Consider the following 26,439-nt stretch of genomic DNA (forward strand, 5'->3'; position numbering starts at 1 on the left):
TATTCCGGCACTCGAGAAGCAATTTTTATATTTTCTAGTTCAATATTCCTTATTTTTCGTTCAATTTTCATATAATGGTAGTTTAGATATCCTGCTTGAATATAGCATTTTTTATTTTTTTAAAATTTTATGTATTTCCTTTTTTAGAAGCCTCAGTTTGAGCCCTATTTTTTTCTCCTTCAAAAATGTCCTAAAGATATAATGCTTCTTCCTAGAATGAACAACATCATTCGAGCAATTTTGTGTCACATATTGAATGTGGACTTTCATCAGAAAGTGTTTTATTTCTTTTTCATGTTTTCAATCTTAATTCTTCCAAAACAACATCTGAAAGTTAGGAAAAGAAGTGAAAGAGCAATTGAGCTAACGAAAATCAATGGAATATTAAGTTGAATATACCAAGAAAGTTTGGTGGAAACATCTCTCAAATGTTCATCCAAATGATCAAAAGCAACATCAATGATAATTTCACCAGCAGTCAGCACATTATTCGAAACTATTTCAGTGACATTCTTGAATGATTCTCCAAAACTTTGAATTGTTGAAATGCTCAACTTGGCAGCATTTTGATTAATTCTCATAATTTCTCTCATTCTCTTCTTAATTTCCATTCTATCTCTCAAAACTGTTTTCATGCTCTTGACAAATGACTTTTCATCTCGATTGTAAATATCTTCAGAAATGTCAAATCCAAATCCTAAATCTTCTGAACGAACAGAGTTGGAAAATTGATCGGCAAATATTGGGAATGTCAAAATTGGAACCTGATTATCAACTGCTTCAAATAGTGAGTGAGCTCCTGCATGTGTTACAAAAACTGAAGTAGCCGAATGTGAAAGAATTAACTCCTGATTGACCCATGTTTGGAACAGAATCTTACTAGAAACTGATTCAGACAAATTTAACTTGGCATGTCCTTCATGAACACAAATAACTCGAATATTCTCATCAGATTTTACAATAAAATTCAAAATTGTTGTAATGTGTTCATGAGAAATTTCCAATTTAGTTCCAAAGGCCACATAAACAATTGAGAATTTTCTTTCCAATTGATCATCCAACCATGCCACCATCTCATCATCCATTAAATTATCATTCTTCTCATTGAACATTGTAAAATTAGATTCTCCCAAATTGTCGAATAATTTTGGTTTTCCAACAAGTTTGTGATCCTTCTTTGATTTTGCCTTATAACCAACAAATCGATTATTATGTGAAATTGCATAACTATAATCCAAAACTCCAGGAGCTGTAAAGTGAATGAAAGTTTTTTCTGAGGTTGTGAATAAAATTTCATTCTTTTCTGTCATGTTGTTTGCTCGCCTGTCAGAATTCAATTCTTGAATCGATTTAATTCCCTGGAGAATAATTTGACCTTGGATGTAAACTTCTTCATAGAGACGTGTCAGTAAATATTTGAAAATTCCTTCTTCTCTGTAAATTCTTTCAAGTTTTGCAAGACTTGTTGTGGTGAAGGGAAATCTGCCAATATATTGAGGAGTGTGGTGATTGAAAATGACAGATGGCATAATGTTTACAATGACAAAATTAAAACCTTCTCTTTGGACGTAATCAACTGCTGAATGAGCTGTCATGTCAATCACAAATAAAATATCTTCTGGACGTTCTTCCTTAATTGACCTCATTTCAGAATCTTGTTCAAACATGTTATCAATTGTTTGAATGATAGTTGAATAGGCAACTGACAAGATATCGATACCCATGACATATCTTTTCATTTTGGAAGTTTCACTCTTTCTAAAACCATCCATTTCTTTCAATTTAGCTTTAACTTTCGAATCCTTAATATCATACATCAAAGTTGGAGTGAAATATTGCTCATGTGGGAAATATTCACTCATTGAATTATTGGCAATTTCTTCCAACACACTCTTCCATATAAAAACTGTCAAAACTTTAACTTGGGAAATATTAAATCCTTTACATTTGGCATTTAAAATCAAACTTGTAGCTTTTGCAACATCTGACATATCTCTAACATGAGAACTATCAGGTGTAGGTATAAAAACGAATTGTTTCCTAGTACAATCTTGTTCCGTGGTTGTTCTTGCTAAATTCTTCACATCAAATTCCTTGGCGTGAATGTGAACAAAAATTAGCACGAGCGAAAAAGCAAGAAGGGCAAGAAGCGGGAGATAAATTCCAGACTTGTGGCGATGGAACATCTTGTTGGGGATGTGATTTGTTTTTTTTCTTCAATCATTTCAATGTAAAAGTTGAAATGTGGAAAGTTAAAGTTCCAGATTAGAATAACCGTACATTGCGGCCTTAGAAAACCGCTCCAAATTAGTAAGATTCAATGATTGAACATGATTGAATGGCTTAGCACAGCATGTGTCTCCGCCAAGTTTTTAACTTGAGGAAAACTAAGGAAGTCTTTGAATTTCAATGCTATTAAAAATAGCAGTGTTAAGAGAGAGCAGTACTTCAAAGAAAGAGATTAAAATGCTAAAAGGCGACTGAGGGAATTGAACCCTCGACCCTCAGTTATCTCAGCATTTCTGCCTACAAGACTGATGCACTGCCACTGTGCTAAGCCGCCTTACGAAGATTTTATATACAACATTTTATGTCGATGTTATGTTCTTTAGAAAATCTACAACCACCTTCATCAATCCACCAATAATTATTTTCAAATGTTGGTTGTAGTGGAATGACTTGTTGGATAAAATTTATTATTCATAAACCTCAGCAAATTCAGTAGCACTTCTTCCAAATATTTCAGGAGTGTACATTTCCTCTGCCTTTACACTAGGAATCACAAATGAACCAATGGATGTTGCTCTGGCAATATATGTGAATTGATGAGTGCCTTCCCATAATAGTGAAGTAAATGCTTCGACTCTTTCATCTCTAATGTTGTGATGTTCGTACCAGATTGGATTAATCCACCAACACCAAGAATTTGGTTTGTTGGTTTTACTTCCATTGAGAGAGGAAATCTCTGGAGTTCCTTTCAATTCTGGATTGATTGGTTCGAGACCAGCTGGTAAATAGTCAACTAAGGCAACATGATATCTACGACTGGTATTTGTCATGGTCAACTTGACACGAATCAATTCTCCAGCTTTAAATCTCCAAGTATTCTTTTCCTTATCAAATGAAACATGAGAAGAATCAGTAACATGTTCATAGGTTCTTTGAACTTCAAATCCATAATCCAATGCATCAACAAGTAAATTCTTTGGTGCATATTCCATTCCAATTCTGTAATATAATCTTCCAGGACCTTGCTTTGAGATGGCAAGAGTCTTTTTTTCATATTCCAACAAACTCATTGGAATATTTAATTGATTTTCATCCTTGGATCTTCCCTTGAACACTTGTTCTCCACAATAATCTTCACCCAACCACATGTTGGCCACAAAATCTGGTGTCACACCTTCGAAAACATTAAAATAGGTATTGAGAGCAAGAAGAATGAAAACGTTTTCTTGAGTATTTCCCCAACGACCCTTCTTTTTGTGAGCTAGCAATCCCTTAACAATCTTTGGAATGAGATAATTGTTAGGAGTAATATTAATAAGAGCTTCTAAACAAATTCCGTCAGTTCTTCTGTCACTATGTAACATGACATGTTTAGTTGACAGTACATCACCATAACTTGTAATAAAGTTGGCAGTTTGTGCAGTTTCATTAACATGCTTATTCAAATGTTCAATGATTTGATTGGCTGAGGCGGTAGCTCTATTATTATTAGATAAATACATGGCAGTGGCCAACCAAGCTAAATGTTCAAAGTTTCCATTCAATTTGTAGGTTTGGTAATGTTTTTCAGCTAAATTCTTGACCTGAGAATCACCCAACAAAGCCAAAGCATAATATGCATAAGCCTTGGTAGATTTAATAGATTCCTCAGAATAATCAAGTTCAATACAATAATTTTCAATACTTCTCAATACTGGAATTAATTTTGAGAGGGTTCCTTCATTCACTGAATATCCTGCAATCTTGGCACGTCCAAGCATGTGGCCAACATGGCAGGTCACATATGGACTGATACGATAATTATTATTATAGGACCAGTATCCAAATCCACCATTTGGAAATTGTCTTGCTTCTAAGGCAGTAAGAGCATGTTTGATATTATTATCGATTGCTTCCTTACTAGGAATTTGTTGTGAATTGAATGCAAGAAGAATGTCTTTCAAAGAAATAATGGAAAGTAATCTGCTGGAAATTTGTTCACTGCATTCGTATGGATAATTGTACAAGTATAAGAAACTGTCAGTGAGTGAAGAAAGTGCAGTAGAGCTAGTAGAAATCTTTAAGCCTCCAAATTGAGTGAAAACATTTGGAGGAGCCTTAACAGGTTGGAAAACAGAAGAATCTCCATCCATTTCACCATAAGTGGCAAATGCTTCAGTAGTGGCAGGTGTAAATACTCTAATTTCCTTTTCAATGGCATCAGAAAAGTTAATTCCGATTGTGGCAATCGACACACCAATTTGGAATCGTGCAATACCAACTCTATCGGTTGACATTGGGAATCTCAATTCAGTTCTTCCTAAAGCTGGAATCCTAATCTTGAGGCCCTTCTTTGACTCATCCAACAAGTTCAAATTGGTAAAATTGATAGCTGCATTTACCTCCAAATTCAATTGAGTTTGATTTTGTAAAACACATGTAAATTCTACTCTATCACCAAAGTTCAAGAATCGAGGAAGAGATGGCCTAATTGACAATGGAAGTTGAGCTATCATGGAAGATTCATGAATTCCAAAATTCCAATCACCCTTAACAGCAACTGCTGTGATTCTATATTTTGTAAGATTGTCAGGTATCTTGAATTTTACACTTGTGAATCCTTCTGCATTTGTCTTACTAGATGGACTAAAGATTGCCAATGGATTGAAATTTGATCTCACTGCAATCATTGGTTGTTCAGGTACTGGCATACCAGCAAATGCTGCACTACCAAACGCAAAGCCACCATACGATTGGACTGAAGGAGAAAATGGATCAGATGCTGGCATTTGTTGCATTTGCATTTGCATCGGATAACTATGATGATTATGAGAAAATGAAAAACCTGAGTTAGTAAGAGAAGTTCCAAACAGGGAATTGGTGGTGGTATAAGTTTGCTCCTCTTGGAATATTATTCCCTGATAGCTCTTTACAAATACATTATTTCTGAGAGAGTAAGGTTGATAAGTAGTGTTGTATGGTGTAACAAAGGTATCTAGTGGATTACTGATGGAGTAGTTGGTGAGAGAGAGTACAGCTTCGTCCACAGCAATGATACACACTTCACATCCTTCTTGTGGAGCTCCAGTCATTGGATCCTTAACTAGTACACTGATACTGGTTTCACTTCCAGGTGTCAAATATTCTCTTTCAGGTTTAGATTCCACAGATAAGCTTCTTGAATTTTTTGAAACCTCAATATCACAAGAACCTGATGAAAAAGCAGGTTGCTTTGGTAAATCTAAAACAGTGCCCGTGGCATCTACTCTTGATTCAGAACCTGAGAGTTCAACACTTACTTTAACATTTGGAATGTGATCTAGAGTAATTCCAAGCTCAAATTCTGTATAACCAAGATCAGCATCAATTTGAATTGGATATTGACGATGAATTCCATGAAGTTGTGTAAACAGTACGCCTTCAGCTTTGGAATCAAATGGAGATTGAATCAGAATCTTGGCCTTTTCTCCAACTTGATATTCTTTCTTATCTGTAAGAAGAGTGAGTTGTTTCTTCCCTATCAAAACTTCTCTTGCAGAAAATCCAGTGATAAATAAACTTGTTGATGCTTTGTTTGTTTGTCCTGTAGCAGAATCAACAATACCAATAGAAAATGAATAGTTGCCACCTTTTTCAAATTTGACAGAATATTCAATTGGTTCATTTTCCGATATGAAAACCTTATCAATAACTTCAACAGTTTCAGAAGCATATTTGTATCCTTTCTTGACATTCACTTGAGTAGTGACTTTCAATTGGATTGGTATTCCTGAAACCAAATTTCCGTCAATATCTGTAACAATCAAAGAGGCAGTTATAGGAACATTTTGTTTTGCAAATTCTCGACTCAACTTGATTCCACAATAATATTTGCAAGGGTGAACGAGGAAGGATGCTGATGATGTCATTGTTTGTCTATTGATATCTTGAACTGTAGATTCTACAGAAATGGTGATTGGAGCCTTCTTTACACGATTACTCTCCTCAAATGCAATTGCAATTTGGTGTTCTCCATCACCATCTGTTGTACCTTCAAAGGTTGTAACACCAACATTTGAGTTGGCCGAGAAAAGTTGCTTTACAAAGTCGTTTCCAAAGAAATTGAGAGACGTTCCAAAAGTGTATGAGGATTGATTTGGAGGAGTGTAGCTGCTGGTAGTTTGTTTGATAGTGTATCTGCATTTGGCTCCTGAAATTCCACCTCCACTATAGTAATCTGCATTGGTTGTGCAGATGGCAGATCCACCAACAATGTAATTTCCAGGTGATACTGAAGATTTTGATTTGAACTCTGGAGTTCTAAATTCTTGAACCTTGAATGCGTGATTTGATGAAAAATCAGAGAACATAATTGTGTGACTTCCCAAGTTGGCATTATCTGGAACTTTGAATTGAATATTAAATGTACCATCAGAGCTTAATTGTACTTTGCCTGATTCGTATCGTTGTTGTCTGGCATCTAAAATTGTGTAAGTGGAAGAATTTGTTGGAATATCAATGCTAAAAACATTTCCTTTCAAATTAAATCTTCTTACGTAACCCTTAATAGAGACAGTCTCACCTGGCTTGTACAATCCTCTATCATTGAAAATATGGGCAGTTATTTGAGGAGTAAACGCATTTCTGGCATAATATACATCTGGAATGAAACATGTGTCATGTCCATGAGTTGCTATGGCATTCAAAGAGCAGGAACCATAACTATTTCCAGAAATATTTTTAATACAACCAATTCCAGTTTTTGCATCTGGTGAACTTGTTGTATGATTATTAAAGTGGAAGGTCACATTGTCCTTAATAATACTGCCATCAATTAAGGAATTTACCCAATAGTAGGCAATTGAAGAGTTATTATCAATAACGCAATCAACTGCAATCTTCGTTGTTTGAATCCATGAAACATAACCAGGTCGAGTGTTCCATGAAGCTTTCCAGCTATTCATTTCAGCTTCAACAACCACCAACAATTGGCCAATGCTCTCAGATGGATACTGAAGATATTCTTGAAGATTAATTTCAGTTTCGACTGGTTCGTCAACTTCTCCCTTTGTTGATATGATTCCATCATAAACTAGAGTGCCAGGATATTTAATGGTAGCGTCTGTTTGGAATCTGAGTACTGAATGATTGAACATCGTGGATGGATTGACCTGGTAAACCCTGCAACGTACAGCATCCAAATTTACAGTTACAATAGGATAAGATGGACTTGGATTCAATGTTGGATCCATAACAATAACACCGGTTTTGAATGCTTGGATTGATTGGCGTGCACCTTTAACTTGAAATTCTACAGTAAGGTCTTTAAGCACTTGCCCCCAAACATCGACAAGATTCTTTACGAAAACCTTGTATGTTGTTCTTCCTTTGATTTTACCTGAGATGCTAATACTATTTCCAAATGGATTTAATGACATCCGTTCAATTGGTGGTGAAACAGTGAACATATTTTCTGTCAATTTTTCCAAATCAATGCCAGTTGTGAATTGCAAACTAAAAGCTTGCATTGGGAGCTCTCCTCCATACTTTTTGATAAACTCGAACGCAGGATAATTATTTACAGTGGTGATATGAGAATGTAGTGTTGGCAATGGTCCTTCTGTTCCTGTAACTCCGCTCATGATACTCACCTTTACAGAGTTTCCAAAAAGATAATTACTAACATGGAACCACAAATGTCGTTTCTCTGGAGCATTTTTGAGTTTTCGTTTGTAAGCTTCATAAGTATGATAATCCCTCTTCTCCAAGTCGAAATCTTTGAGTGCTTTGAGGATGAACTCCTGTACGAGAGGATTTGAACTCTTGCCGTCATGAATTAAGGTGGCTAAATTACTATTCTCATTAATTGAAATGAATTTGATAACTTCACTTGGATCAATGTCTTGATCGAATTCTAAATAGTAAATTGGAACTTCATTCAGAGGATGAATAGTGTGATCAGAAGGAAGGGAGCTGATTAAAGATAATCTTGGAGTTTCAAAACTAAATGTCAAATCTTCTTTCAAAATTCCTCCAATTTCTGATTTGGTTCCCTTCTTAACAGTGACTGTATACTTGGTGGACATGTCAAATCTGTATTTGGCTGCGTAAACTAGAGTTTTTGTGCCCAACCATTTGAATTGACCTCCTTTTTTTGGAAGAGGAGAAACATCCACTGGAACTGTATCCATTACTTCATCAATACTGCTGACAGGAACCATCGGTTGAGAGAAGGTAATAGTGATCGATGGCACTGAACGATCCAACACACCTTCAGGCGAATAACGAATCACACTCAACTCTGATCCTAAAATCTTTTCCTCCTCTTCAATCAATTCTTTTGGTTTCTCCAAATTCATTTCCGGTGGAAAGGGTACATTATTGATCTCTGCAGTAATTGGTGCTTTCAACGATTTTTCTCTTTGATTAATTCATAATATAAGATATTAAATTATTTAAATTGTAAATTATTATTGTAAAAGAAAACAAACCTCATGAAGAAATCCTTGCAATCATCCACTTCAGATGCAATATTCGGAAGTCTATTCAATAATTGGCTAGTTTCATTTGCTGACAAACTTTCAATATTTGATGACACATCACCACCACCTGATGATGATCCAATATTTACTTTTTCCATCATCATGATCAATGATCGGGTTGTGTCCTCTGCAGTAGGTTCTCTAACAGTCAACTTTAAGCCATTATTTATGTTGTTCATCATGGAAGAAGCACCACCAAACAAATTAACACCACCGAAAGGAGGAGTTGTTGGAGATAGTTGTGATGGATAGCCACCACCAAATAAAACAGAATTTACAGAGGGTAGTTGTGAAAACATTTTTTTGGTATTTTGTTTTGTGAGATGGTGAACCTTTTGAAGGTAATGGTGAACTTGAAAGTGTACGAAATAGAAGATTAACAGAACATTTTTAATATCCTCTAACAATTGTTTCAATTCCTCACTGCCATCAAATGGTTCGTCTCTGTAGCCAAGTTGCAGGTCAAAGTTGCCCATTTTCATCAAGCCATGAAACCAACTGTTTGTGAAAAAGTACAATCTTGGAATAGAATATAAAATATTGAGATAGGTTTGGTGTCGTGTGAATGTAGTTTCGTCTGGAATGGTAACATTTATACCATTCTTTTCCCAAATTGGGACGATAATTTCTATTACTTTGGATCTGACTTGTTTATCATCAAATGATGTTTCCATATCTGAAACGGGCATGTCCTTGTTCAGCATTTCTAAAAGACAGGCCCAATGAGCTAGAGTTTCACACTCCTTTACAACTGAAGTGAATCTGCTTTGTGGCCAATCAAGAACGGCAGATACCTTTGCTGTATCTAAGGATGCATTGCTTTTGATCATTATATTCGATGCATTCAAATCACAATGACAAAATTGATAGACATTAGGATCTTCCACTCCATCATCTGTATGCAACAGTTTGGATTTCAAATCAAGAAGAGGTTCTGAATGAAGAGAAACAAAATCAAGATAATGAGGATAATGAACTTGTTCTCCAGTATTCGAAATTTGATTCAGAGTGAAATCTATTTGCTCAATGACCATTTCTTTCAAATTCTTGAAAGGTCCCAATGGAGCACAATCACCAACAATTACTCCAAGAGAACTCTTTTCACTTCCCAACAAGGATCCAACTTGATAATCATCCTTCTTATTCTCGGAATTTGTGTGTAATTTTCCAACAATAACGATCAACTCCTCAAGAAGCTGAACTTTCTGTTTGATTGAGAGAAATCTCCAAGAGTTTGCCAAAGTTTGTCCTTTTGCCCTCTCTTGCAAAATATATTCGCAACCAAGAGGGGACTCTTCAGCATTATCTGAATAGGAAACAATTTTAGGTGTTGGTATTCCAGCTTTCTCAGCAAATAGAATGCATTTGACTTCATTCCGAACAGAAATTCCTTTCCAGAAAGTGTGACAATTGGAAATTCGCAAAACCAGTTCAACACCTTCGAGAGTTCCCTCTCTAACAGCTCGGATCATGAATATTGAATTGATGACTCCTCCAGATTCTTCAAACTTATAAAATTCTTTGAAAATCAAATGGTGTTGTTGTAAGAGAAGAGGAAGAGTATGTGTGAAATTCTCCAACAAATTATTCATTATTTGATGGTATTTAGTTTCTTGTTCAGAGAAGGTGGGATGGTGGAGAGTAATGCGAGATGACATTTTTTCTAGTGCAACTATTCAATACCCAAGTACTTTCTGGATTTGAAGGAGATTTTTGAGAATGCAAATATCTTATGCAAAGATGAATCACTTGGCATGTTGACAACAGTCTAATATACATCGAGATCATCATCATCACTAAATTCACTACTGTCATATCCAGCAAGCCTGTTTGTTGAAAACACTGGTTCGAAACCAATTAGAGAATCCTCCAAGACAATAACCAAATGAACAGTAAATTGATAATAGGTATTGCCATTTTCTTTGGTGATGATTTTAGGTTTGTAAATACCTTGTTCGAATATGTTAGATTTGCCTCTTATAGCGATATTTTCATAACCAAATATCAAAAAGTTAAGATCGTGAGTTTCGTATAGTGGTTTGTTAATTTTGGAAATAGCAATTGATTCCTCATCCAAAGTTTCATTAGCAATGAGGTAACTCAATTTTAAATGTGGAGATGAGCTCAAATACGTTCCAAAGTCAATGTAAAAATATCCTTCAACATTTGGTCGTATGTATAGAATGTGCTTAGATCCAAATATATCCATTTCTTGGCTGGCAAATGCATGGTCTGATAGATCAGTGGTAGTAATAACTCTAACGTTTTTGTACTGAACTAGCCTATTCTTGTGAATTTTTCTTGCAAGCCAAGCAGATTTTGTTATCAACGCTTTCACTTCAGGTTCTTGAATAGTTTTATCCCCCAATAAAGAGGTAATTTCTTCCACTGTGTAATACTTGCTCTCAACTATTTTCATACAAAGAATGAATGGCTCTTCTGGGAAGGAGACATGGTTATTGTAAGAATAGTCAGACTGTGGTATGAATTTGTTGGTAAACACATGGAAATTGGTCATTCCACTTGGGAAAATAATACAACAGTGGGCTATGGTATGACCAAATAATATTCCAGATTCTAATTTTGGCTTAGAAAGTATTAGTTTGAAGGTAACTGATTCATCAATTGAAAGTAGCCATTCATGCCCTTCAATGGTGAATTTTTTAGTCTTGAACTCGTTAGGTGAAATGTTAATCCTAGTATATTCACTTTCTGCAAAATGAGGAGAAAATAATCTCACCAATTCATCAATAGATAATTCCATTTGTTCAGATGAGGAAGAAGGAATAGCTACTCTTTGAACATAATTATCTACGTAATCATTTTCAATAGCCGGCTGGTGTTGTACTATATTATTTTGGATTTCATCCAACTTATCCAGGTCGTTAGCATTAGGAAATGAAGGAGTTTTGATCAAGTATGTTTGGACAACTAGTTGGAAGAATGATTCGAGCAATCTTACATACTCAACGGATATTCCAGAACGGCAGAAAAGATCCATCACACGTTCGATAATTGATAAACTATAGTAATCCAATAGTCTTAATTTTCCCTCCACAAATAACTTCATCACTTCTTGGCAAACAGGATTGAGTCTAATAAGACCAACAAATGGCAGATATTTCAAAACTTGTTCATAACGGTTATGATTCAACAATATTATTGCCACATCTGAAAATCTGCTGAAAAATCGATGAAGATTTTTAGAAAGACAGTCCAAAATTTCCTCTCTATGCCCATCCATAAACTCATCTGAAATTTGGTGAATAATTCTATCTATAAGATATCTTTGAGTATTTCTTTGAGTACTTCTGTCGTTTTGGTTTTCAGTATAGGTGTTAATAATGTGTTTGTAAAAGAACCATGTAGTTTTACAATCAGCACCACTCAAATAGCCTCTAGATATAAATTCAACAAGTGTGAAATACAACTCTGTCAGTTTCCCGGAAGATGTTAATAATTCAATTTGAGATTTCATCTTTGTTATGATAGTTTCTGGTGTACCATCTAAATTTCCTAAATTATTCTTGACAAATAAATGTAAACGTTCAACTGGAGGTTGCTCAAACTCAGAATAGATAGATGAAAATACAAATCTCTTTTCATATTCGAGCAATGTAATTTCACCACAATCTCTAATTTTTGGACAGTCATCAATAAGAACAGTTGTTAAATTGACCATCTTTCTTTCTAGGGGACCAATAATAGAATTTGTTAAATGCTCTGAATATCTGATGATAAGTGAGCTTATTGGAGGATTGTCATCCATATTCTCAATCATTTCTATTAAATCTTCATCCCTAAGATTGTGTATAACTAAATTCAAAGTCTTTAGAAATGGAAGTCTAGCTATTTGTTTTAAAATATTAGAGGATGAATGAAGATTTTCTATTTTCAAATGTTGCAAAGAATTTGGGAGCTCTATTATCACATCCTCATCATGGTTATTCAATGTCATTTTTCTCAAGTTGGAAAATTCTCTCAAATCCAAAGCTTCTACTATATTATTTGACGTTTCCAATTCTTCTACAGTGTGCTTATTGGGACACATATCGATTAATTTTTCATCAAATGAATATCCCTTTAGAACTTTCAATTTCACTGTGTTTGATTCTTTGAAAAATTTAAATACGTCTAAAAGGTAACTAGAAGGTAAATCTATAACCATTTTTTCAAGTAGTGGACAGTTCTTTAGGCATAATAATGGGCTCGACACTATATCGTCATAAATATATTCATCACATAGGGATATCTCCTTGAGAGAAGGACTGCATAGAAAGACAATTAAACTCATAATTGCCTTGCTCGATAAACAATTCTTAATTTTCAAAGTGTGTAATTTTGAAAACATTACAGGGGGAAAAGTCTTTTTAGATTCATAGTTGGTATCTTCGTCGAAAGTGAAATCAATACTCTTCAAGTTGGTCAATCCACTGAGTGCACTGTGCAGCAGATCAATATTCTTGTCTCTAGAAAAATTAATAGTCAAGTTTTCTAAATATTTTAAACTTTGCAAAGGCTTCAAGTTGAACCTGCTTGCAGTAAATTGGAGAGTATTAACATTTGTTAAAAATTGAGTAGATTCTTGGAGAGGGAAAGTTTGAGCATCTACACCTCTCATTATAATACTATTTAAATCCAAATGCTTTAACAGTTTTGAAATACTACTCCACGATATTATTTCTGGTAACACAATTTCTTTCAAATTCTTACATTGGCTCAATGGTTCTAATATTTGGTTATTGGCCGTGAATCCAAACATGAAATACTCCAATGAAGGTGGAAACTGTATACCAGCAATGCCAACAAAACCTTCATCAACACCCTTCACAAAGGATAATCGTTTCAACTTTTTAAAAGGGGTAAAGTCTAGATGGATAGGTTTTGCCCAAAATTGTGGCAAAACCAACTCGGTCACTGTGTTGGCCAAATCACCACCTTCTGCCAACTCTTCAACAAATGATGGCTTTACCTTGATCAATTTATGACAATCCAAATATTCAATATTATTTAAATAACTCAAGCCTTTGATCAAACCATCACCTTCCAAGTCGTAGAACCTTTGGTTGGCCTCCTCTAAATTTTGTAGAGTGATGGACCGAAGTTTGGGAAGTTTACTCAGGTAGGTTTGTGCAATCCGAATGAATTGCTGATCAAACATTCGGAAATGTATTAAATATGAAGTTTTTGTGCATTTCCAATAATCCCAAATAAAGTGATCAAATTCGGAACACACCAACCTAAGATGAATCAAGGAATTGTGAGGAATAAATGCTAGAATACTGTGAGTGAGTACTTCCGGGGGTAAAAGATGAAGTAATCCACTCATTTTTTTAGTGGGTTCCTATTCCGTTCAATGGTTTGGAAACTTGAAAGAACTAATTCCGTTCTTTCCTGGTTTTCCAGTTTACAACATGTCATTCATGATGAAGCATTGCAGTGCAAATGTTGTTTTCAATTCTATAACAATCTGAAATAAGCAAAAAAACAAAAGTGATGATGATTAGAATCTTTGTAAAATATTATTGAATATCAATTCCAAACTGTTCTTTCAATTCCTCCTTACTGAGTTTCTTATAATTGGTCAAGTCATGAACAGAATTAACACAATAGAAAGAGCACTTGCTCAATAATAAATCATCTCGTAAAATAACACCCAAATCCCAATCCGTAAATCCAGGATATAAATCATTAGGGCAATTCATGATTGCTTTTTCTTCCTCCGTCCATTTTGTGTTAAACTTCAAGTGTGGAACGTGTCTATATCTACCAGATGTATTGTAATTTTTAACAAATTCATATTCTAACCATTTAACATTCTCATCATTTTCCATCAATGAAAAGTATCTATCCTTCACTACTTGAATTCTCTCTTTCGAATAACCAGCCAAATTGAAATGGATTCCATCTTCAATACCACCAGTCAAGATCATCCTAGCAATGGCATCAGTCCACCAAGAAACGAATTTTCTGTAGAGCTCATAATTTTCATTCTCCTTGTTGTGCATTGCTTCAAACAAGATGGTACAATTTGCAAAGAGAGGAGCATTCGGACAAGGCTCTACAATGCCATATTCCTTTCCCTGAACATACAAATCATGATAACAAACAGCCTGAACACTCCTACAGAATGGAACCAAAAGATCATCAGAGGACCCAGTGAAGGCTTTGTGCTCTGATGGATGTTCTTTGGAAAAACCAACACTAAAAGGTTGTTGATCAGGTCTCACTAATCTGCCATCACTTTTGTTGTTAGGATGATCAAGTTGTTGATCTGATGATGATGTTGTATTATCGGATGATAGTGCAGACATTTTTTGTTTTGATTAATAATTGTAACAAAGAGCAACAGATGCGATAGATGATGAAAGTAAACTTTGAGATTGAATCATATGAATTTCGAAGATGTGCAATTACATGTTTGTGTACAATAAAATCTTTAAGGCCATGCGCAACTACATGTACGCAGTGGCTTGTTTTTTTAGAGTTTGTTATTTCAAACTTTTAAAAATATTATTTTTATTCAAAAGATTTTTCTGAAGCTGTAACGGTAAGCTTGAAAAAATGGCGGCAAAAATTAAGATATTCTATCATTTTCATTGTAATCTCACACCAGTCAAACTCAACCTGAAATATCGTCCAAGAGACAATTTGTCCTTTGCATTACAACTAATTCACTAACCCGACGTCAGAGGAATTATGTGAAAAGTGTACGTCAATAATTGCGACAGATTGACTTGAAAAAAATGTATCCAAACCCGACAGGAAATCCTCCTCAATATGGACAACCCATGGATACTATTCAACAAGAGCAATATCCTCTTCAGCAGCCTCCTGTTGGCATGTTTCAACCTCCTGTGCAAATGGCTCAAGGTCAACCACCAGTGGGAAAACCTCTTCCTCAACCACCAATGATGTTGAATACTATGATGGCTACTACTCAGGTAACTTCTACTACTATGGAACAGAAAGGTTCTTTCTATGGAAGTCAACAAAGTGTCGACATTGCTGTCGTTCCTCAACCAATGATGCAAAATCAACCTGTCATGATTAAACCTCTTCCTCAACCAATGGCTATGAATCCAGTTATGGTTCCTCAACCAATGGTAATTCCCCAACAACCAATTGCCTATCCTTCTATGAATCAACCCATGATGGTCACCAGCTCTCCAATGATGGTCAACCCAAACGTTGTTTATCCTCAACAAACATTCATTCCTTCAGTCAACCCATGTGATTTAAAAAACATTGACGATTATGATCTATTGAACAACAACCTGAAATCATGTCGTTTTGCAGATGGTGAAACAATGCTCATGTTTCTCACCAAATTAATCATTGAATGTGCCTTCTTTCCAGGAATTGGAACTTTTCTTTGCATTAATTTCAGGAAAAGAAGAGAAGTTAAGGAAATGATGTTTGGGAATCGCATGCTAAGATACAAATCGAGAGGAAACTACAAGTTGGCACTCTTGTATTTTGTAGATGCCATTTTGATTGTCTTTACTTTTGGTTTGTGGTATATTTTGGGTAAATCTCATGAATTCTTCTGGTCGCACATAGACGAAAGGATTTACTGGGGAAAACCAGTTCAAATGAAGAAGAGAAAGAAGGCCACCTTTCAAGATTTCCTAGTTTGGGAGCCTGTCTGTGAGGGAAACGGCATGGGAACAATGAAGATCTATAATGTCTATCTGGGAGTAGTAGACGAATTGATCTATCTCATTCTGAAATTTGTTTCCACTTCAACATTTGGTTTATTCCAACCTTTCGTAGACTCTTTCTACTATCCAAAATACTTTGCCAAAGTTGATTTGGGAGTTGGCAGATTCTGCGTCATTCATCCTCAAATGGTTCCAGCCATCAATGAACATGCCAAAAAGAAGAAACTCAAAAAGGCACCTCCTCCAGAAGTTCCCCTCGATATCTATCCAAGTCCATATCCAGTTTATGGTTATCCACATCGTCCAGAACATGATTTATACAAGTTACGTTTGAATTTCGATACGAAAGGTGGAAAAATGTGTAAATTAATCTCATACCACATGTGTGAAAGAACCATTACTTGCATGACATGCACATTATTTCAAGTGACAGGTTTGAATGAACTCTATCAACACCATTTCAGAAATAAGTTTATTAGAATGTATGTTGAAAAGTGTGTCATTGAACAACAACCACCACCTGTCTATTACACACAGGCAAATGTTGCAACTGTAAACTCAACAACTGTCGTTACCGTCAACTCTCAAATATAAAACTATTCGAATGATTCATTTATTTACGTTTTCCTTATTTAGCACAGTTCAACCCATTACAGTAGATTACGATTTGGATTATGCTCCCAAAAAAATGTTTCAACGTTCAACCTTAGTGTTCATCATGGTTGTGATGATGATAATGATGGTCGGTTCATCATTAGCTCTCGACGCATGTCAACTCTTGAAAACTAAACAACAACAATATCAAGACCTTAATAACTCTATGGAGGAATTAAACTTGATGATTAAGGCACTCGGAGGATTATCCAAGAACAAGCAATCAAATTTTAGTAACGTTGCTGTGAATGATCAAATTGATAGCATGAATAGAAATGTTCAAGACCTGTTGGAAATTAAGAAGAATTTGGAAATGCATATTGCTGCATTGCAGTTGTTATGTGCTTTTCCTTCATCATCTTCAAAAAGTGGAGAAAGTCAACCAACTGTATCAACAACAACAACCAAGATGAGTCCTTTGAGTACTCCTGTAACTACTCCAATCATCAATACTCCACCACCACCACCACCATTATCAGATACTAGTAAAATGGAAGAAGCAATTAGTATTGGAGATGGTTTGGCATCATGTCAAGAATATATGAAATCAATGACAAAGGCACCAAGTGGATTGTATTGGATTAAGCCAGATGAAAGTCAATCTAAATATATTGTATATTGTGATCAAGTGACTTCTGGTGGTGGTTGGATTTTAGTTTCCTCAAGAAAGAATGCACTTTCTCCTAAAGTTGCATCCATAATTGTCAAACCAAGTTTTAATGGCGATTCATTGAGTAAGGAAAAGTGGACTGTTCTCAGAAATATTGCAAAAGAACTTATGGTAAAGAGTATCGATAATAGAACTGCCATTGCTGATATGAGTGAGCTTAAAGCACCAAATATTTGTAAGAGTTTGGCAAGTGACTTGACGGACTCTCTTCTCTACCATCGTGAAAATAGTGGTTGTCAAATGACTGGTCTTGATTATTGTTTATTAGGTGTTCAAGTGGGTAGAACTGCAGAAATCTATGGTCAATGTTCTCCAAATCCATGGAAAACTTATGGATTCCAAGGAAAATATGAACAATTGCCAGAATCAAACATTTTTGTTAGATAAACTGTTCAATTTCATAGTGAAACCTTCTTTGCATTCCGATGTATGTTGTTTCTTGATGTTTCGGAATTTTTTTCGTGTTAAAATTGAGTGAAAATTCATTAAACACGTGTTATTACCAAAAATGTTTAAAAAGTTAAAAATAGAACTCTATAATTATTTCAAACACGTGTGGAGCTAATTGTCGAAACATTATAAAATGCAAGATAATTATCCTCAATTCTAAAAACAAGTCAAAAAGAAATTCAAAACATCAAATTATTAGAATAACAAATTACTCCGCAAAATGTTAAAGTCAAATATCAAAGTATTGCTCATTGCTTGTTTGTTGGCAGCTCTAATGTTAGCAATGAATGTAAAGGCCATTGAAGAGGAAATTATTGTAGAGAAGGAAGGTGATACAGCATCTACTGATTCCACCACTCCACAAGTTGGGACTAAACCAAAAGAAACTAAACCAGCTCCAACCAAACAACAAAACGAAACTCCACAAGCCCCACCACAACTCAAGAGAACACACGGTCGTAGAAACTTACATCAAGATCACTCTGAACAAAGAGCCTTAAGAGACTTGATGAGAGAAATGAGAAACTACCAATTCGGTTCAGATTTATTCGATTTCCATCATCCAAGATCCAATTTCTTCCTCAATTCCTTCCTCCCAAGAACATCCCTCTTTGGAAATAGCTTACTTGGTGATGATTTCAGTGACATGTTCCTCAATTTTGATAGTTCTTTTGAAATGATGAGAAGAAGAATGAATAACATGTGGAAGAGATCCTTCTTACCATCATTATTCGATGAAAATCATCAATTTTTGGAAAATTACTTGAATTCCCAAAGAATGAATCAATTGGATCAAGAAAAATCTCAAAAAGTTGAAACTCCAATTAAGGAAGAACCAAAGCCAATTGTTGAAAAGAAGAAGAGAGAACCAATTTCATCTCTCATCAAAACTGAAACCTTGGAAGATGGTAAATTACAATACGCCTTGGATATCAATAATATTCCAAGAGATGTCTTTGAAAAGAAGGATATTGAAATTAAGGTGAGTGAAAACTCAAATGGTGAGCTAGTCACTGTCAGAGCTGAAAAGAAAACTGAGAATGGACATTTTGAATTTTCCAAGTCTTTTAGATTTCCAAAGGGCTCTGTTGATTTTGAAAAGGTGAAAGCCTCTCTTTCAGATGCAGGAACTTTGAGTGTGAAAATTCCAAGAATTGACCCAGTTCCAGAAAGAATCAAATCAATTAATGTTGAATAAATAATAATTTGATATACTCCTCGTCGACATGTTGAAAGAATGTTTCTACTCTTCAAAATCTACCAATTCTGCTTCAACACTTAATTTCTCTTTGTAGTGTAAATGGGCATACTCGAATACCAATCTTTCTTCTTCTTCACCTATATCGTCCTTGTTGAAATCTATCAAGTTTGGTGCATCATGTTTGACAACTTCGAAAACAATTTGCTTATCTTTTCTCAGTTGATTGGGTAAATAATAAAAAACCCTTCTACATTGTTTAACAGCTGCTAGGGCAACCTCTCTATCATTTAATAGTTCTTCAGAAGCAAAAATAATATTCATTCCATTTGATTTAACATATTCCAAAACTATTTCCTTATCATTTTTAACTAGAAATAAGAATTCTAAATTTGAGTTTTGACGAAGAGCTTCTAATATGAATTCTCTGTCGTTTTTTAGTTGATCAGAACAATATTGAAGTGCGTTTCCATTAATCTTGACAGCTTTCAGAGCTAGTTCTCTATCATTTCTCAATTCTTTAGAAGCATATGCGAATACGTTACTTCCATATTTCTCAACAAGTGGCAAAACAAATGATTTCCTTCTCCACAAGTCCAAAAACGTTGGAATTTTGTAAAATCTTGAACAAGAGCAAGGATGAAAAATTGAACAGGTAGTGCAGAAATTATTTGGCGTAAATAAATCCATAAATCGTCTTGTAAAGTATTCGCCATCCCTCTCCCAATTCGAAACTAAACGAGAACTTTCATAATAATTAATCGAACAGTTCACCACCCCGACTACAGGAAAATACAATGTCGGTTGAATTAGTAATTCCCACTTGTGTTTTGATGGTAAATCTCTAATTTGACAAATTAATAGATCGGAAGCAAAATTCAAATCCAAATACAACACCACCCCATCTGGTAAACAACAATTAATTTCATCATTATTCGCACCATCATCATTAGAAGAAGACATAATTTCATGATTGTACAGATGGTGATGATTTAAATTCCTCCGTTTTGAATCTGAATAATAACCGGCAGAAGAATAAGAATTTTCAAAACAACTTCTTTTCATTTTTTTGTTATTTGTTACAATAATAAAATTGTGGCCATTGGACAGAGTATTCTCTCCAGATGAAATTTGGATGCAAGACTTTACCTGGTTTACTAATCGTGGAACATTTTCTCAATTACCAAATTTCTAGTCCTTTGGTCAACAATATCGAACACAACCTCCAAACCAAAAGCAGTTTTGCATACTTACGAAATATTAATTAAGAATACTATTATTAATCATAGCGTGTATGATTTACGTTCCATAATCATGGCATGTCTTGAAATCTACTCCGTGTAAAATTTGTAATTCATTCAGCATTTGACTTAGATGTTGTTCAACAGTTTCAGCATCTTTGTGCTTTATTGGATTGACCCAAAGATACTTTGTGAATGCTTCAATCACCAAAAGGTATCCAACATAACCTTTGATTTTGAAACAAGAGCTATATCCATGGAGAAGCATGGCCTTGTACCACATGTCATTTCATATTTAAACTTAATTACAATCTCAAATCAATATATCAATGAAAATTAACGTTGGAATTTAACCGAACTAGATCATGCATGATGGTTGGCAACAATCAAAAATGTTATGTCCTTAGTTATGTCTTATAAACGTAACCGCAACTGCTTTGGAAATGACAATCATTTAAAGGAGGGCTAAATGGAAGGTATGTCAAAATAAGTCAAGTAATCAATCTCTCACTAATTAACCGTGATAAATGATTCTAAAATACTATGAGACACGGCTAAATGGATGAAAAGAAGTCTCGTGGCAGGTCTTTCAATAAGCACGTATTGTGAAAGATGTGCTACAAAAAAAATGAAATACTTAGTTCATCTATTGTTTCTAATAGTTTTGTTGCTTTCACTTGTTCGGTCAACTTGTTGTGTGGAAAGTAATGGGACTATGACTTCTATTCAAAGCTATTATAATCAAATAGATCCTTCATATACTGTTGTCTATCCTTCATCATTTATCAAGGCAATCATGTGGAAGGATAATCCCAATCTCGTTTCATATAATTTAACAGACAAGAATAGTATTCTAAACATGCTAAAACAACATGCTATTACACAAACTCTTCAAATAGGATTTGTTTCCTACGGTTTCGAAGGTAGTAATACCAAACAATTCTTAAAAGACTTCTTAACATTTCATCAACTGGAAAGTGTTGCTCCATTCATTTCACATAGATACTTTTTCCATGGTACATGTCAACCCAATTTATTTGATCTATTTGATGTCATCTTGATAAGTAGTGAATTATTTCCTTTGGCAATACGGTCTCATCGAAGTGGAAATAGAAAACATGGACTGTATTCAGCAAGTGACTTTGTGTCAGTTTATTTAGAACCATTTAGAGTATTTCAATCTTCCTCTGGTGTTGCTTTGAATTTTCGTAATCATTCCCACGAAATATTCTGTAATGAAACTATTCCTTTAAACAGTATTTTGATAGCATATGAAGGGGAAATTGAAAGCTACTTTCGAATATTGAATGGTGAAAACAACACACTGTTTTCAGAAAGTGAAGTATTGTTTCTGAATCGTTTCAATTCTTTTGCAGTTCCATATTTAATTTCTCAAAATATTTCAAATCAATTGAAAGAGAGCATTGTGAATTTCTATAATATTTCACCAAATTCCACTTATTTGTCTTTCCTTTTTCCTGAATGTACCGTCTGTCAAAAAGATTTTTGCGAAGATTTTTTTATTGAAGATTATTGGTTTATTCCAGTAGCAGTGCTAACAATCTTTCATTATCTTGTATTATTCATTTCTGGAGCGTTTAAAAGTCCAGCTTTGAAAATTAGATTGTTAGTTCCATATTTGTTGCCTTTGGGATCTCTCTATTTTGAAACACAATACAGTCCTATGATAGCCAATGTTTGTCCATTTGTTAGAATTATATTTGTAGGGTATATAATTACATGGTTCACTATTACATATGGATTTACAATTTTCAGATTTTACTATTTGAGAAACTTATATCATATTATCTCAATTAAGAATGTGGAATCAACAAATAAGAAAATAGCCTTTCAAAGAAAGATTTCAAGACCCTTTTGGGGTATTTTATTGACTGTAGGAATGGCTTTGATTGCTACTTTAATTCTGGGTTCTCCTTTTCTTGTTATTGTTGATACTTCAATTTCAGCTGAATTTGGTTTTTTATCAAATCTATTATATGCAATAGTTATTGGAATAGGTTGTGTAATTGGTGGAATTGCCATCATTATTGACGTGATTTTTAATAGAAAAATATTGAAAGAGAAGGGACTGAATTATTATCTCTTTTTTGATGATCCATTCTTGATTCGTTTAGAATTATTCACTCTTTCCTTAACAATTATATTCATGGTAATTTGCTATTTTGGAAACTATTATATCTTCAAGGTTTCCATATTAATAATCTATTGTTTGGTAATTATGAGCTCTGGCTTTCTAGCAAGTTTCAAACACATATTGACCAAGTTCATGAATAGAAAGAAGAAAGAGATCTCAAATTTGGAAATTTATTTGAACAATGATTCTTTTAAACACATGTTAAGAGAATATTGTATTAAGGAAATGTCACTTGAAAATTACAAATGTTACATGAGTTTGGAACAATTTAAAATGAAGAAAGACAAAGTGATTGATTTGGAATTAATGAAACAATTCGAAACGGATTACATTTCGTTAAATTCAATTTATGAAGTCAATATTCCATCAAATGTGAGAAAATCATTTTATGAATTGATGAAACAAGTGGAAAGTTCGCATTCTCAATTGTGTGAAATGGCTGAGGATGGAAATGATTTCCAACAAGCAACAAATTCTCAAAACATGCCAATCTATTCGAATCTTATAGAACTATTGAGTGTTCATTTACTTACAAATTTGGGAGATACTCTTTCAAGATTAGAAACAACAAAAGAATATAAAGTTTGGCAACAACTTTATGAGATTCAATCCAAATCTGCTGTTATTTAATTCAAAATAAACTGTATTATGGCCTTTCACTATATTTATTATATACAACACCACCCCAGCTTGTAAACAACAATTAATTTCGCGTCATCATCATTAGAAGAAGAAATAATTTCATGATTGTACGGATGGTGATGATTTAAATTCCTCCGTTTTTAATATGAATAATAGACGAATTTTCACAACTGCTTCTTTTCATTTTTTTGTAATTTATTACAATAATAAACTGCGGCCACTATATAAGAATACAATAATATTAATAGATTCCGTGATGAGGAAAATTATATTGATGATGATCATCATGAAATTCTAAAAAAAAATATATTAAGGCACAAATATTTTTATATGAGTAGTTGTACTAAGAGCAGCAACAGCAGCGAGAATCAAATGATTGTCTATGCAAAGATTAAAAAGAATAAGCACTTGAATAAGGCATGTACAAGAACAGATCCGGAAAAAGTAGAAGAGGTGATGAAGAATTTTGCCTCAATTCTCTCCGATCCTCAATTATTGAAAAAGGAGTACTTTCAGACAGATTGGGCACAGAGTGTTATTAATGCCATTCAGGACTATTCAAAGATGTGCCTCTCACCTTGTACTAGAGGATCATCGTTGGCTATGAAAAGGAAAAAGGGAATTTTCGAGAGAATGTCATCGAGGAGTACGGAGGAAGATCAGGAACAAAAGGAGTACTACTCTATTAATTCTGTTAGTTCTATTGAATTAGACTTGGATGATGAAGAAGAGGAAGAAGAGGATGAGTTGAATACAATTGAACATTTGGAAATTCAAAAGTCGTTAATGAATAGAGACAAGTTGAGAGTCAAGATTATTGTAACAGAAATTACAGATTCTGCAGGAACTAAGGCTATTAGACAAATTCTCAGCCCTCTCTTATCAAAAACCAAATTTTTACCTGATATGGGAATGTTTCACTCTGCAATAATGGTAGGTCCGTGGAAATTGGAATGGAACGACTCGGGTCTGTGTATTCCTAAACAACTTGTATCAACAAATGCCTTAATTGCGTGCGACCTTACTGAAGACATGACTCTCACTGGATCGAATATAGATGAAATTGCTGGAAATCTTGTTGATATTATTATCAAGTGGAATACCACTGTAGAATATGAGAGTGTTGGAGGAGATGGAGTGAAAAGTGGAAACTGTCAACAATTTGTGGATGCTGTTTTAGAAACTATTGGAATTAATAAGAGTAATATTTATAAAGGAGCTATGGGAAGTTATTTTGAAAGATTAAAAAAGAAAGGAAAGGGAAATATGAAATTTGTACTGGAGGAAGGTAAGTTTATTGAAACAATGAAAGTTTATCTGTGTTGTATCTTCGTTTTAGAATTTAAAAAGAGGTTTAACATTCCAACGACTCAAAAATCTGTTAAATTTAAAACTCACTGTGAATTGGATCAGTTTGTTTTACAGCTTTTAGATATTGATCCATTGGCAGATAAAAATTACCCAAATGAATTCAAATTACTGAAATCATTTGATCGTGCCTTTTGGTTGAGACACTTGTCAGGTAAAAAATCAATGGCTGATCCAAGGTGGCAACCCTATCGTGAAGAGGAACCATCTTTTGATGGAGTTGCACTGGTATTGAAATGTCATTTTGGAGATCCAAGAGAAAGGTTCTCATTTGTATATGAATCAAAATAAAAACCAAATCTAACCTGGTCAAAAGAGATACAAATTTTTAGGTTTTTAATAAATTACACTAGCATATTATTCTATTTTTTTCATTTCTCTTAATATTGGAACTTCAGATGTGGGAATGTTGATTACTTCTATAAGAGGAAGAGTTGGAACGGCAGGAGCCTTATTCTCTGATCCAAAGCCCATAAATGTGAGAAGAGAGGTAGTATTAGATGCAGTGAAACCGGCAATACATTTGTTAGTAGAACCCTTGATACAGAAATACTTGGCAATTTGCCACCCAATAATTAAAAGAACCATAGCAATAATTACAATAATAAAGATAATGACAACAGCCTTATCACATGCAGTACCTCTCATAAAGGCATTAAGTTCCTTCTTGGCTCTCTTTAAACCATCACCAAGATCATCCAAATCCTTTTGAATTGCATTCATTCTTTCAGTTTGTTGTCTAAGTTTTTCGGCAGCTGCAGCACCAACTTGAATCATTTCATCACCCATCTTGATCATATTGTTAAGCATGTCATTATTCTTATCATAAATATCGAGTACCTCATCAACTCTAGAGTGACCTTTTTGCATTTGTTTTGGTCCTGAACCGCCTCCATTATCATCATCATCAAGATTGGTAATTTGAATTTCATCATGATCATCATTCCTCTTTGGTTGATTCTTTGTACCAGAACTTTTACCAGCTGATGGAACATCATTAGTTGATCCAGATGTCTTTGTTGGCTTTCTATTACCTGAAGAACTTGTTGTTGAATTAGCAGGTGAAGCACTTCCAGCAGCAGGTTCTCTATTTTCCTTGATTTGAGTCAAATCAGCATAATTCTTAGATACGGATTGTTCCAGCTTTTTCAATTCTTGTTGGAAAGTCCTCTTCTTATTTCCTGTATAATCATTCAAATCATCCTTTGCGAAGGAAATATTTTCCTTTGCTCCTTTATAGGCTGACTCTGCTTTTTTAATTAGAGTATCACGTTGTTCCTTTGATGAAGCCTTGGAAAGATTATAGACGGCATCACGTAAGAGTTTGTCCTTCTCTTTGATTTCCTATTATTTTTTTGTTGTTGTATTTTAAATTTTACAAGTATTTGTTGTTGTTGTTGTTTTGTTATTAATGTTCATCATCAAATGTATCATCACGGAATGAATAATAAAATTCGTATGATGAAAATAAAAAATTAAAAAATCGTGATGAGCGGGAGTTTCAATTACCGAAAAGCAGTTAGTGATTTTGGCGGCAAAAAGAAATAGTTTGTGGTCGTATTAGAAAGTTTGTTGTTGTTGTTTGTGTGATGATGAAGAAAACCTACATCAAAGTAAACTTGAATACCATCTTCGGCTTCGTCAATACTCAAGCTGTCGTCACTCATA

The 26,439-nt window shown here is 34.3% G+C and overlaps 10 protein-coding genes and 1 non-coding gene across 11 annotated transcripts; 4 read left to right on the top strand and 7 right to left on the bottom strand.

Moving 5' to 3' along the window:
• Positions 1 to 242: 242 nt before the first annotated feature.
• NAEGRDRAFT_81869 (UDP-glucose:solanidine glucosyltransferase) lies at positions 243 to 2,214 on the bottom strand. Its single transcript, XM_002670327.1, has one exon. The coding sequence runs from the start codon at positions 2,184 to 2,186 to the stop codon at positions 282 to 284; it is 1,905 nt and encodes a 634-aa protein (XP_002670373.1). The 5' UTR covers positions 2,187 to 2,214; the 3' UTR covers positions 243 to 281.
• Positions 2,215 to 2,474: 260 nt separating this feature from the next.
• Positions 2,475 to 2,563, bottom strand: NAEGRDRAFT_t723. The gene has a single exon. It is a non-coding gene; the product is annotated as a tRNA-Thr (tRNA).
• A 133-nt stretch (positions 2,564 to 2,696) lies between these two features.
• Positions 2,697 to 8,546, bottom strand: NAEGRDRAFT_81870 (ras GTPase domain-containing protein; the record flags this gene model as incomplete). The annotated part of the gene is made up of 1 exon (XM_002670328.1): positions 2,697 to 8,546. The coding sequence occupies one exon, from the start codon at positions 8,544 to 8,546 to the stop codon at positions 2,697 to 2,699; it is 5,850 nt and encodes a 1,949-aa protein (XP_002670374.1).
• Positions 8,547 to 8,638: 92 nt separating this feature from the next.
• Positions 8,639 to 10,321, bottom strand: NAEGRDRAFT_74619 (uncharacterized protein; the record flags this gene model as incomplete). The annotated part of the gene is made up of 1 exon (XM_002670329.1): positions 8,639 to 10,321. The coding sequence occupies one exon, from the start codon at positions 10,319 to 10,321 to the stop codon at positions 8,639 to 8,641; it is 1,683 nt and encodes a 560-aa protein (XP_002670375.1).
• A 176-nt stretch (positions 10,322 to 10,497) lies between these two features.
• On the bottom strand, positions 10,498 to 14,058 carry NAEGRDRAFT_74620 (uncharacterized protein; the record flags this gene model as incomplete). The annotated part of the gene is made up of 1 exon (XM_002670330.1): positions 10,498 to 14,058. One exon carries the CDS (start codon positions 14,056 to 14,058, stop codon positions 10,498 to 10,500), a length of 3,561 nt encoding a protein of 1,186 aa, XP_002670376.1.
• Positions 14,059 to 14,251: 193 nt separating this feature from the next.
• On the bottom strand, positions 14,252 to 15,043 carry NAEGRDRAFT_74621 (uncharacterized protein; the record flags this gene model as incomplete). Its single annotated transcript, XM_002670331.1, has 1 exon — positions 14,252 to 15,043. One exon carries the CDS (start codon positions 15,041 to 15,043, stop codon positions 14,252 to 14,254), a length of 792 nt encoding a protein of 263 aa, XP_002670377.1.
• Positions 15,044 to 15,475: 432 nt separating this feature from the next.
• NAEGRDRAFT_53590 (uncharacterized protein) lies at positions 15,476 to 18,104 on the top strand (the record flags this gene model as incomplete). The annotated part of the gene is made up of 2 exons (XM_002670287.1): positions 15,476 to 16,875; positions 17,030 to 18,104. The coding sequence occupies 2 exons, from the start codon at positions 15,476 to 15,478 to the stop codon at positions 18,102 to 18,104; spliced, it is 2,475 nt and encodes an 824-aa protein (XP_002670333.1).
• A 283-nt stretch (positions 18,105 to 18,387) lies between these two features.
• NAEGRDRAFT_53591 (uncharacterized protein) lies at positions 18,388 to 19,365 on the top strand (the record flags this gene model as incomplete). The annotated part of the gene is made up of 1 exon (XM_002670288.1): positions 18,388 to 19,365. The coding sequence occupies one exon, from the start codon at positions 18,388 to 18,390 to the stop codon at positions 19,363 to 19,365; it is 978 nt and encodes a 325-aa protein (XP_002670334.1).
• Positions 19,366 to 21,321: 1,956 nt separating this feature from the next.
• Positions 21,322 to 23,391, top strand: NAEGRDRAFT_74625 (uncharacterized protein; the record flags this gene model as incomplete). Its single annotated transcript, XM_002670289.1, has 1 exon — positions 21,322 to 23,391. One exon carries the CDS (start codon positions 21,322 to 21,324, stop codon positions 23,389 to 23,391), a length of 2,070 nt encoding a protein of 689 aa, XP_002670335.1.
• Positions 23,392 to 23,859: 468 nt separating this feature from the next.
• NAEGRDRAFT_53592 (uncharacterized protein) lies at positions 23,860 to 25,062 on the top strand (the record flags this gene model as incomplete). The annotated part of the gene is made up of 2 exons (XM_002670290.1): positions 23,860 to 24,691; positions 24,743 to 25,062. The coding sequence occupies 2 exons, from the start codon at positions 23,860 to 23,862 to the stop codon at positions 25,060 to 25,062; spliced, it is 1,152 nt and encodes a 383-aa protein (XP_002670336.1).
• Positions 25,063 to 25,128: 66 nt separating this feature from the next.
• Positions 25,129 to 26,438, bottom strand: NAEGRDRAFT_74626 (uncharacterized protein; the record flags this gene model as incomplete). The annotated part of the gene is made up of 2 exons (XM_002670332.1): positions 25,129 to 26,115; positions 26,379 to 26,438. The coding sequence occupies 2 exons, from the start codon at positions 26,436 to 26,438 to the stop codon at positions 25,129 to 25,131; spliced, it is 1,047 nt and encodes a 348-aa protein (XP_002670378.1).
• Between the last annotated feature and the right edge of the window lies 1 nt (position 26,439).

The sequence above is a fragment of the Naegleria gruberi genome, assembly GCF_000004985.1.
Source record: "Naegleria gruberi genomic scaffold NAEGRscaffold_72, whole genome shotgun sequence".
NCBI classification, from domain to species: Eukaryota; Heterolobosea; class Eutetramitea; order Acrasida; family Naegleriidae; genus Naegleria; species Naegleria gruberi.

Excerpts from the sequence above, each read along its gene's own strand:
- NAEGRDRAFT_81869 (XM_002670327.1), bottom strand. The coding sequence starts at position 2,186 with ATGTTCCATCGCCACAAGTCTGGAATTTATCTCCCGCTTCTTGCCCTT.